The sequence below is a fragment of the Felis catus genome, chromosome A3 (genome assembly GCF_018350175.1).
Source record: "Felis catus isolate Fca126 chromosome A3, F.catus_Fca126_mat1.0, whole genome shotgun sequence".
NCBI lineage: Eukaryota > Metazoa > Chordata > Mammalia > Carnivora > Felidae > Felis > Felis catus.
In genome coordinates this window covers 10,626,240-10,638,607 of record NC_058370.1, presented here as the reverse complement: position 1 = coordinate 10,638,607, position 12,368 = coordinate 10,626,240, and the positions used below count along the sequence as shown (strand labels likewise).

The 12,368-nt window shown below is 53.8% G+C and overlaps 1 protein-coding gene across 9 annotated transcripts in view; it reads right to left on the bottom strand.

The window, feature by feature from the left end:
* Positions 1–12,368, bottom strand: part of NFATC2 (nuclear factor of activated T cells 2) — a 158,727-nt gene that overhangs the window by 42,608 nt on the left and 103,751 nt on the right. For all 9 annotated transcript variants that reach the window (XM_023251100.2, XM_023251102.2, XM_023251098.2 and 6 more), the window contains exons 7-8: positions 2,204–2,259; positions 1,685–1,811 (exon numbers count right to left, since the gene is read on the bottom strand). In XM_023251100.2, the coding sequence (XP_023106868.1) occupies positions 1,685–1,811; positions 2,204–2,259 (183 nt within the window). The remainder of the gene's footprint in view (positions 1–1,684; positions 1,812–2,203; positions 2,260–12,368) is intronic.

Genomic DNA, 12,368 nt, shown 5'->3' with positions numbered 1-12,368 from the left:
AAACAGGAATGACTGGACAGTGGGGTGGGGTCCACCTCCTCAGTTCTGTAGTATTCTGGGGGAAAGGAAACCTGCTGGCCTGAGCCTCAGTTTCCCCATCGGTCACAGTAACCAGCATACCTACCCCATGGGGTTGTGGGGAAGGTGAACTGAGACGTGTGGAAAGTACTTAGCACAGTGGCCGGTATACAGTAGGTGCTCAAGGCTTACTGTTGTCGCTATTATCGTCTTCCCACCATTGGTATTGTGGCAGTTCCTGTCCCTCTCCCTCCCTAGGGCGGTCACCGGAACTTGTGCTTCTCCAGAATCCTTTACTAAAGCATTGCCAGCCCCAGGAGCTGAGGAACCAGTCCCCTCCCTGGATCGAATGAAGTGGTGACAGGACTGGCATCAAGGGGGGGACCCGCCAGGTGCCAGGGAGCAGGGCAGCAAGGAGGTTCTGGAGCTAGAGCAAACGGCAGCAAACCAGGAATCGTCTCCCAAGGTGCCCTTCGAAGACGTGCGCTTCAGCCCCTGGCCGACCTGGGGGACTGAATTCTCGCTCAGGCCATGCTCGGACAGGCGGGTGCCAACGCCAGGCCCAGGGAGGCCTCCTGACCACAAGCACGAGGTGGGAAGGCCGCAGAACACCATGGAAAACCTCTCTGCCAATAAGGATCATTGAACTGAGGTCTAGAACCTCCCCAGAGATCCCCCCCACCAGTTTGGGGGCCCTGAAGGCCACCGCCACTGGCTGCATGTCAAGTCAGTCCTGGGACGGTCCAATGGCCAAAGGGGCCATGGAAACCGGTGGACACGCTCCAGCGAAGCCAAGCCCCGCCAAGCCTGGGCGACTGGGACAGCCCCCTTGGTCTGATGCTTCCAGCAGCCCAGAGGCTCCGTGCGAAACTGCCACAGTCTCAGATTACACGCTCCCAATCCCGGAAAGGTGGCTAATAGGTCTGGGGCAGCCTTGGGAGGCATGCAGGCCATTTCTGCAGCCCTGGTTATAATCTGCCGTGTCAATAATATCCATATGACCCACTCTCTGAATCTCCTGTGATCGGTATTATCCTTTATCGGAATCCCCCATTTGAACACGAGCTCCAACGAGGGTGGGGCTTTTTACGTTTTGTTCACGACGGTGTCTCCAAGCCAACCACAGTGTGGGGCCCTTGGATATTTTCTGGACAAACGAATGAACGCAACATGGCCCTTGTCACTCGTCTTCTGACAGTGGTGCTTTGTGGGAATGAGACGTCCTGGCCGGCTGTCCACCCAGGAGCTCTAGGTGGCCACGGGTGACCACCTACTGTCAAGAGTCTGCAGGTTTCCGGCCACGTTCGCTTACCCAATCATGATCAGATCTAAGACACGGACAGGGGGCGCCAGCTTTGCACCCTTCTGTTGAACAAGTCCCCACGTGCCTCTCTCCTACTCTGCCCTCCCGAAGAAAAATATTCACAGTAACATTTGTTAAGGTCGTTCATACCCGCTTACCGTGCGCCGTGCTGAGCGCTTCACGTGCATTTGACTTCTGTAAATCTTATAAGGAAGGTGCCACTTGACAGATGAGGAAATGGAGGCTCAGAGAGGTTGAGCCACCTGCCCAAGGTCAACCAGCTGAAAGCAGAGCTCGTGTGTCCTTACCGCACGCCCGTGCTGCCTTTCACCACCAAAGGGGCCTTCGGAGAAGATTCCTTACCTGGGTGGTAAGTAAAGTGCTGAGGTTGACTCCGTTTTCTTTTCCCATTGATGACGTAGAAGTTGACCTTCACCGATGCACGGATGTGCTTGTTTCGATATTCAGGGATCTCAACAAAAAGCATGTTCTGGAAGGAAGGAGCCACCGTTAACTGCAACAGTGTCTAAATTCCTACACAAGGCCCCAAGCACATCAAGCCAGCCCATCTTACAGGAGTCAAGACACTCTGTACGTTTGCAGGCGAAACGCTATTTAAGGGGAACTGGGCTCTTTAGCTGCAGCAAAGAAAGGGTTGCCACTTGCTGTATCCAAGTGCATTATGATGGCACAGTTACAAATCAGGGGGTCTGGTGCTCGAGAAACTGCTCGATTTGTTTCTCAATTCAGTACCTACTGAGTGCCCGTTAGGTCCAAAGCACTGGGACTTTGATGAAGGAGGGGGAAGAGAAAGAAGGAAAGAGAGCACGAGGGAGGCGGGAGGGAACACAGGGTGCTCAGTCGTCTCGTCCATGTGCTTACAGGCTGGCTCTTGTCTTTATCCACCGTGGCTTCCATTTCCCAAATTTGCTGCCCATCTGGAAAGAGTTCAAAAAGACACACTTTGAAGGAATTACTAGAAGCCAAAGATTTAAGACCAAAACTCATCACGCCTTACATTTATCTTGGTTTACGTGTTATATCGTTTCAGCAAGGGACATCCGTGTGTTTGCGGTAGGCATGTCTATTTGAACATACGTGGCTTATGTACATGTGCGTATGTTTCTCTTTCCAAATGGAATGCACGCTGACAGTAGAAAACTGGGCAACAGTAGAAAACAAGGAAAAGAACGGAAATCGCCCATCATCCCAGTGCCGTTATTTTCCCTGTGTTTGAATGTCTGTATATCTTTCTTTAAAACAGAGATAGTACTGTATGCTTTGTGCAACCACAGCCTGTTTCCAAAATGTCCCACACGCCAAGACTGTCACAGGGGCCCCATTACAGAACACTGACTGCCCCAGACATGCCTTCTTGATCGTCTGGGAACACAGGTGGCTTGCATATTCTGTCTCAAACAATGTCCTGGCTTGAGAAACCTTGGACAGGGGGGACAGGAGCCCAACCCCCCCCCCCACACTCTGCAGTCAACAGCCTACGTTTCAACGTGACTCATTATAATCATCGATGAGAGGTCTTTCTCAGGAGTGAGCTCTCTTTCCCTGGAGAAGAAGACTAGCTCTCCAGTTTGGGGCCAACAACTTGGGCCAAACAAAACTCTGCATTCGCAAATAACAGATTTCTTTTTCTGACCACCTACATTGGCCATTGGGCAGTTTTCGACGGAAACAAATCATTTCCACAAGTGTTTCCAGGGTGTTTTGTGGAACGCTGGCTCTGAAGAATATTAAATGGGTTTATGAGGACCAGAAACAAATTCTAAAGCTAATAAGCATTTGGAAAATGCTGAGTCAATGTCAAATGGGTTTCTTTACTGCAGGACTTCTCAGAGCCTTTAATCTGCTTGTGTGCAGTGTAACTCTCCGAGGTGGGCTGGAGTAAGTACCACGTCCCGACACTTGGCCACGGAAGCCCTCTCCCGTTTAAGCACAACTGTTAACATCTTCTGTGACGGGTTAGATTTGAATCCATAATGTCTCGGTTCTCAAGGTTTGCCCCAAGAAATGTGGTTTCTAAGCATTATTTGAACTTCCTCGTATAGAACATATTTCCCAAAATACTAATTAATAAGGTCCTGTGATTGCTACCCAAGCCGACGCAATGTAGATAATCTTAACAACATGTAGACAACGAACTAGCTGGAGCCTTCTGTAACCATGAAGTCTGCAAGTCTTGACCTTACGGTTCTAGTAGATGCAACTCCTGAAATGATTAAGGGAGACATGGGTTTATGTCAAAAAGGGAACAGGAAGAGGCAATCAACGTACCAACTCCCACCATGACGGGAGGGACCAAGTTAGAGTTGCTGCCGTCTCCCCAACACCCAAGACATCGCAGTGCCCATGAACATCTCATGTCTGAGCATTCCAAAGTGGCGGCAGCTAGCATCAGCCACCGCTCAAAAGAAAGCAAGAAAGGACAGATGGACGGATGTCAAGGAATTTGAAGTTAGGTCATCAAGACAGGGCACTTTTCTGGGGAAAAGCTCGGGAGAGGACTAGACAGAAAAAAATTCTTATCCCTTTAGCAAAGACAGGTCAAAGATCATCCGCCAGAGAACTATGTCCCTCCCAGCGGTGGTTATAAATGGGGCATGGTCCTTGTCAAAAGTGCATTCTTGGGGCGCCCGGGGGGCTCAGTCAGTTAAGCGCCTGACTCTTGATTTAGGATCAGGTCACGATCCCACCGTTCATGAGATCGAGCCCTGCATGGGACTCTGAGCCGACAGCACAAAGCCTGCTTGGGATTCTCTCCCCCCTCTCTCCCTCTCTCTCTCCCTCTTTCAAAAATAAATAAACATTTTTAAAAAAAGAACGTTCTTGTTTACTAACTGCAATGTGAGCTCAAAGTCAGAAGATTAAGTAATAAACTAACGGAGGAAACGAACAATAATGTGTTGATGCTCTAGCCTCTCGTTGGCTGAGTTGAGTTCTATCACCAATCATCTCATTTCCCTGCATGACTCTGACCCACTTTGAAAAGGAAGGACCATTTTCAGGAGTCTCATAATTGGGAGGAAAGGGAGAAGTAGTTGGAAAAGTGATCAGGATGCACTGAGCTGGGCCTGGCAAGCCAGCTCTCTTCCCCACTCACGCCAGCAAGTGAAGGGCAAAGCACAAAATGGCAGTGCAGTGAAAGCACGTCACCAGGCAGGGGGTTCTCGTAGGGTCTCTTCTCCTGGGCCAGGGACCCAAGAGGAACAAGAGGGAGCCTTTCCCCCATCTCTGGTGGGTATCCCTAATAAGTAAAACTCCACCAACTAACAGCCATAGAACTCCAGGGCACAGGTACTTGGTTGGCTGTTTTTTTTTTTTAAGTCTTTTTTTTTTTCCTTAACATTTATTCATTCTTGAGAGACAGAGATGGAGCATGAGCAGGGGAGGGGCGCAGAGAGAGGGAGACACAGAATCCGAAGCAGCCTCCGGGCTCCGAGCTGTCAGCACAGATCCCGACGCGGGGCTCGAACTCACGAACCGTGGGATCATCACGTGAGCCGGAGTTGGCCGCTCGGCCGACTGAGCCACCCAGGCTCCGCTCCAGGGCGCAGGTGCTTGGAACTACCCTTAGAAATTAGCCAGCCCCACACCATCAGACGGGGAAAGTGAGGCCCAGGGAAGGAATGGGGGTTTGTCCAAAGGCAGGAGGTGGGCAGTCACTAAATCACAGTCTTCAAGCAACAAGAGGAGCAGTGCAATGAGAGAGATGCGGTCGAGTAGAAAAGCCCCAGGTTATCAAGCGAGACAGGGTGACCAGCTTCCTGGGAGGCCGACGGAGGGTCCTATGAAGGTAAGATCTTTCTAGGATCACATCCACCACAAAGGTTCAGGGCCATCTTCTCAAACCCTGCCCCCCTCTCCTCCCCCTGGGCCTCCAGATACGGTCTGAGCAAGCGCAGCAGCCTCGAGGGTCCTGCACAACCTGCTTCGGCCTCTCCAGGCACCACTTTGACCACCCCGCCCCCAGGAGAAGTGGCAGCTATTGGTTACGAGCACAATCTATATGCAAAGCACCCCCTCAAAACACCTCGCAGGTATGGACTTGTCTAACGCATACAGCAACCCCATGCCGCAGGTCTGGGGTTTTGATAGGTGAGGACACCAGGCACAGAGAGGCAAAAGCAGTGGCCCAAGGAGGCACAGCTACCGGTTGGGGAAGCCAGATTTGAGCCCAAGCAGCTGACCCTTAGAACCAGTGCTCCTTACCTGTCGACATGGTGTGGTTTCAGATCCCTGTGCCCAAGCAACTTCTCTGCCAGGACAGTGAAGGACACTGGGCAGGCATTCCAGGGGGCTCATGTTTCCAGAATCGGCTGCAGTCCCTCCCAGGAAACCCAAGCCACAGCCCCCATGGCACCCCAGGCAACCCTCACCCCCTCTGTCACCATGAGACCGTGCACCTGCCTCCCCCATTCTCTCTCCAGGACAACCTCAGATGTCGCGCCCTCCTCATCCCGTACCCCCGTGCTCAGCCATCTGTCAGCACAGCCGGAATTAAGAGAGTGCCATAAATTACAATCACTATCCAGTATGTGCTGGGGCAGAACGCCTCTTCCGAGAAGGCAGAGGTCCCTCGACAGATGCATGGCTGAACGGGGTGGGGTACATACGTCCAGCAGAATGGCACCCAGCCTCGGAAAGGAAGCGAATTCCGGCACACGCAATGACGCGGACAGACCCCGGACACATAATGCTAAGTGACACAGGCCCAACCCAGAAGGACAAGTGATATGATCCCACTTGCACCAAGTACACAGAATAGGCAGATTCATAGAGACAGAGAGCAGAAGGCAGGTCTCCAGAGGCTCAGGGGGAGGGGGCGGTTATTACTTGACGGGTACAGAGTTTCTGTTTTGAAATTCCAGAATGTTCTGAAAATTGGTCGTGGTGACCGTGAGTGGTGATGGTACAATATACTGAACGTATTTAATGCCACTGAATTATATGCTTACAAATGGCTCCAATCATCAATATTAGGGTAACACATATTTTACCACAATTTCTGTATTTTTTAAAGAATCGTTGGCCTCACCCTAGAGACCAGGCCTGTTTTGTGACCTGTCCGGTGGCTTCGAGTTTTTTGAATTAGCTGCTGCCATTTCAAAATGAGACCTCAGGGGCGCCTGGGTGGCTCAGGTGGTTGAGCATCCGACTGCAGCTCAGGTCACGGTTTTGCGGTTTGTGGGTTCGAGCCCCGCGTCGGGCTCAGTGCTGACAGCTCGGAGCCTGGAGCCTGCTTCCGATTCTGTCTTCTTCTCTCTCTCTCTGCCCCTCCCCCGCTCGCCCTGTCTCTTTCTCTCTCTCAAAAATAAACCAACGTTAAGAAAAAATTCAAAATGAGATTTCACCTAAAAATGCAGACTTTGCTCTTATAAAAAAAAAAAAAATTCAGAAGATCTGACTGTCCTGGGCGTCCTGGGCACCCACACAGGGTGCGGCCTCTTCAGACAGGGCCTCCTCCCGGCTCCCCACCCCCCACCTCTCCTTTACCTTCTATGCCCCCACCCTGAGGGCCTCTGAGAGGGACAGGAGCCGCCTCCCACACCATGGGGAGGAGGACGGTCAGCTATCTGCAGAAGCCCCTCCACTGCGCTGTATCTGAGGTTCTCCCCCAAGACTGCACATTTTGTCCAGAAAACACCATCGCCCAAGATAGGTCAGTGCCTTTCTCTGCTGCCGTACCCCCTCACCCACCCAGAGCAAGGGCCCCCCTGGCTGTCAGGACAGGAAAACACCTGGCTTTCCCTCCCCCGGGGCCCCAGGCCCCTTGCCCCAAGGACTTGACCTTCTCTTCTCTTCAGAATCACAACCACGTGTCCAGGAGAGCCCCTGTGTGTCCACAAGCTGGGCCGCGGAGGGATGTCCCTATACGGCCACTCGCTCAAAAACCCTCCGTCCTTCCAGCCACCTTCCTGCGCTCCGGCCAGGGCAAACAGGACCCGCCAGGCAGCACTTGCCCTCGGAGGCTTCTGCAGCAAGATGGCCTGTGTCCTCACCCCTGGCCTGGGCAGGCCCCATGCAGCCTGGCTCTGGGCGGCAGGTCGGGAGAAAAGCCTGCCAAACCTTCAGCTACACGTCCGCTGTAACCCGAGCCATCCCGGGCACCTTCTGTGGCCAAAACACAGTCCTCTGTGGCACCACGGTGCTGTCCCCTTTATTCCTGCAAACCTTGAACTCCAGGGCAGACAGACTCAGCTAGCAATTCTTGCATTTTTAGGGGAAATCTCCTTTTGACGTGGCAGCACCTAATTAGAGGTTTTTTAACCTAATACCCTGCAGGCCCAGTGGCCCAATTAGCTATGTGGGCTTGGATAAGACACTCTACCTCTCTCTGCCTCTTATCCAAAATATGGGGACAATCACAGTACCTATACCTCATTGGTTTGTTCCTAGACAGACACACAGCACAGAATAAGTGTTCAACAGACATTGGTGAGCATGATTATTATGGCCGGTGGCAACGTATTATTTAAATACTGTCTTGTCACTGCGTGCATATGTTCTACACAATGTACTATTGGGGGGGGGGGGGAACCACAAGCGTATTTTAACCAGAAAATAATACACATTTCTTGGCTTGTCATTATAAATTATAAATATTCTTGCCTGCGGGCATGGGTGGAGGGAATTCACAAAGGGACAGTGCCCGTTACAGAAAGCGGGTGTACGTGATGCCTGACTTCTTGCCTCTCAGATGGGTCTTTTCACCATTACCTAAATTTTCAAAGGGCAGAGAGCTCCCAGAAGTGAGAAACCAAAACCTGAATCATGAGCCAAACCCAGGGGCCTGGCCTCTTCCTTTTGGGCATCAGAGGGCAGCTTCGGGAGTCCAGCCTGGTTGTGCATCTCAAGGGGAATCTACCCTGGGCCCTGAACAGACGTGTCCCCAACAGGACCTGGAAGCTGACCCTGCTGTCCTCAATTTTAGGTAGCACACAGAAGGCACGCTCAAGGGAGCTGGTCTCTACGGGAAGGGTGTGATTTGCAAAACACCTCAAGACCACTTCCCTGGGCTCATCTTTCCTTCCCCCCGCCCCCGAGTCCCCTAGCACACAAGTCCTGAGGTTTCACCAAGAGGACACAGTAATCCCATCCTCTGAATTGAGCTCCCAGGAGGCAGAGGAACACACAGTAAATGCTGGCAGGGCTCTCTCGGCCTGAGCTCACTCTCTCCAGGTTCAAGTTCAGTCACTGCTATTTCCTCACTGCGTGGCCTCTGGAGTGACAGCTTGACCTCTCCGTGCCTCAGTTTCCTCCTAAGCACAGGGAAAGCTCATTCACCAGCTTCAAAGACTTGGCAAAAATTCAAACAGATTCTATGTAAAGTCCTTAGCAAAATGCTCAGCCCATAGTGAGGATTAGCCATCATTATTATTTTAGAATTTGGTGTCTCCTAGGTCTGACCCTGGGGAGAAAGAACCAGCCGATGATCTTGACCCAAGGGTTCTGGTGGGTGTCCCGGTTCGTTGGGTCATAGTATTGCATCACAACTCTCATTGTGAAGAAATAAAATGGCCACAGAAAGTATTCGTTGATAGGGGGCTGAAGCAATTATGGGCCCTCCATCCTGGGGGTGGGGGGGGCGGTATCACGTAGATTAGGTATAGGAACACCGGGCGGCACTCAGAATAGGCATGATCGTATCCTCTGCCCTGGAAACGTGCCCGTTACGTTAAAAAGCAGGAATCGTTAAGTACTAGAGACCAGAGAATGCGTGCCCCACACTGCCCACGAGGTTACACCCCTGAGACCGGACCGGATGGACAAGCTGAGACACGCACGTCTTCTAGAACGCCATTCAAAGAACGGGGTGGAAATACACCGCGTGCATTTTTCAGTATTTCTTAAGATAGAGCTTTTCTCTTATGGACAAGTATATGGCAATTGTATGTTGACTAGCCTGTCTCCCAGGAGCCCTCTGGGGCCACCGTCTCAGACGGAAGCCAGGCATGGACCACTAACAATGAGCGAGCTCCTACCGCGGGGCAGGCCCTGAGCAGGTTGCTGGGACCAGGACATGAGCCATGCATGCCTCCCTGCTCCCCATAGGCCCACGAGAGCTCAGAAGGGAGGACCCATGGTTCTTCACCTCTCCTGGGACAGGGACCCTGCCTCCTTCTTCAGCTTCCCTCCAGGCCCACTGGCCTTCTCCATCCCCCCCCACCCCCCCCCCCCCGGCCCCCCGCAACAACCACACTCGCTCTCCTGCGGGCCTCACTCAGACCAGTTCTTCCCAGCTTTCCAGCCCCGCTCAGGAGCTCCCCCTGGACCTGTCCCCACCCTCTTTCATTTTCTGCTCCCGCCTCCCATCCTCTGACCTCATTTTCTCAGCCTGTTGGTTCTCTCTCTCTCCCCTGCTAGGCCGTGGGCTTCCGGGAGGGGTACCACGCACCTGTCTTGTTCTCTGCTCCGTCCCAGCACTGCCACGTCCGGCCCGCCATGAGTGCTCGGTAAACACCAGCGGAATAAATGCACAGAGCGACCTCAGGATTCCCTAGGGCTTGGCCCACAGACACACCGCTGGCCTCTCCAGCGAAGAGACCCCCCAAAGCGATCACCAAGCCCTTTGCGAAGAATCCTTTTCGTGAACTGAGTGGTGGGGGGGGGGGGAGGCACCCAGAATAACAGCGCAGACACGGAATCCCACGCAACCAGAGCACTCGGGTCAAGATGATCGGCCAATTCTTTGTCCCCAGAGTCAGACCTAGGAGACACCAGATGCTCTCCAATCCACCCCCCCGACCCAGACCCCAGGTCTGGGACCCTGGGAAACCCTGCCCAGAACAGAAGAGGCCCGAGATGACCAAGGTCGCTTCTGCTGCTCCGGGCCGAGACGAAGTGAGGACTCCGGTCCCTTGCGCAGATGTCTGGGCAAACTTCCCCGTCCTAAATTAACAGGGACTGGCAGCCAGCACGAAGGGGCCCTTCCAAGTCTTACTCAGAGGGGAAGAGCAAAGAGAGCCAGGTTCTTTGGGCAAAGGGGTTAGGCCTAAAGAAGACTTAGCAGGACTCTGCAAGAACTAAACAAACACGGGGTGGAGGGGGTGCCTGGTTCAATCGACGGGTCAGCCTGCGCGGTAGGCGGGCCGTTGTGCCAGAGGCACAGGACCCGGTAGCCAGCGCATCCGTGGACCGGCGGCCACTACCCTGCAGGTGGTTTACTGTCCGCTTTGCAGATGGCTCCCGGGCCCAAAGTGCCAGGGAGCTGGACGGCTGGCATCGGGTCCGGGCCGGCGTCTTAGCAGTCAGCCCGGATGAGCCACGGGCTCCTGTCAGCACTCGAAGGAGAAAGAAGGGAGCTTTCAGAAGGAAAAAAGCGAATCCGTCCTCACTCAGGCCGTGAGCACTCCACTGGGCTCGAGGCAAATGTGGAGGAAATCAAAGTGTCAGTTTGTGTTAGGAAACCACGCGTGATGCGTCCCAGTCCTGGCCCTGCGTTTTAAAAATTAGCTAAATGAAGATGGCTGAAGTCATTCCAGTCTGCTCTTTTCACGACTGCGAACGAGAAAAATGTGTGCTCCCTGGGTGTGGGGGCTGCACGAGCCGAGCAGATGGGGGCTGGGGATCAGGAGTGTCCCACAGCTTAGGATGTCGCCCACCCGCAATGCATCTGCAATGCCCAAATGCATCTGCGGGGGGGGGGGGGGGGCGGGGTGGAGAGGAAATGCGTTGATTCCCAGCATCCTGCTTCTCCTGATGTCCCAGCACCTTTTCGGCGGGCTCAGCCCCTCCGTCCCCCCCCACCCGCCCCCCCGGACAACTTCACTGGGGGCTTGCAGCACCTTCTGCTTGCGCCCCCCAACCCCTGAGTCCATGCATTCTTCCAGATTGCCAGAACCATCTTAACGAGCTAAATTAGATCACGTCCCTCCCCCGCTTAGGACAAGAGCTACCGGTTTTTATGTTGTAATAAAATCCCAAATCCTCCTCCATGCCTACAAACCCTGGCATGATCTAACCACGTCTCCCCCCCGCCCGCCCCGCCCCAGAGACCTCTCCAGGCTCGGTCGGTGTCAGACTCCCCCTGCTCTCAGGCTGCACCCGCGGCCTGGCCTGCTTTCACTTCCTCAAACACCCCAGGCTCATCCCCAGGCTGGGACTACGGCACTGGGCGGCTATTTCTGCCTGAGACCCGCTTCCAATAGGTCGGTGCAGCTCCCTCTTTTCTGCTCGAGGCCTCTGCTCAAAGCCACCTCCTCAGGGAAGCCTTCCCTGATCACCCCCCCCGGGTTCCCAGATTTAACAGATAAAAATGTAGGACGTCCAGTTCAATTCGATTTCCTGCAAACAGCTAATGTTTTTTTTACTACAAGTATTGCCAAGCCCTGTGCCACTGCAGGGGACATGCTCATACTAAAGAAATGTGTTGACTGAGATCTGAATTTAACTGAGCCTCCTCCATGTATCCCCGTCTGAGCCCTCTGCCTCGCTCCTATGGCCTGGTGGCGCTGTCTTCAGAGCACTTTCCCCCCCTCATAAACAAGTTTGGGACTGTCCGCCCCCTGAGAGCAGGGACCTCATCTGTCGTGCATCCCCAGGGCTGGCTCAGAACCTGCGCACAGTAGGGTGTTCGGTAAATACCTGGGGAGTGGCGAGGCTGAAAGGGCACTGCTGGGTCGTTTGCCACAGAGGCTGGACTGCAGGGCGCCTCTTCTCAGTGATGAGCTGTATCCAGCCCCGTGCCCTGGGAACCAGGAAGTGGGGGTTTGGGACTCAGCCCCCCACCCACGAGCTCTGGCAGACGGGGGCAGGGAGCGGCCATCAGTCAAGCTCCCCCCAGTTCCTCTGTGAGGCCACGACAGCAGGTGTCGGATGGCCTGGGGGGCAAGAGGAGAAACTCAACCCGTGCCCCCCAACGACTCTTACTCTCAAGACGAGAAACCAACACAGCCCTGCCGTCCTGGCTCCATGTGCAGTCAATTGAGCTCCCAGGGGGCACGTGCAAGGTCAGGTGACACTTTCTGAGCACCTACTATGTGCCTGACACTTGGAGATCCTTGATCTCCTTTCGCTGCTGAAAGACCTGACA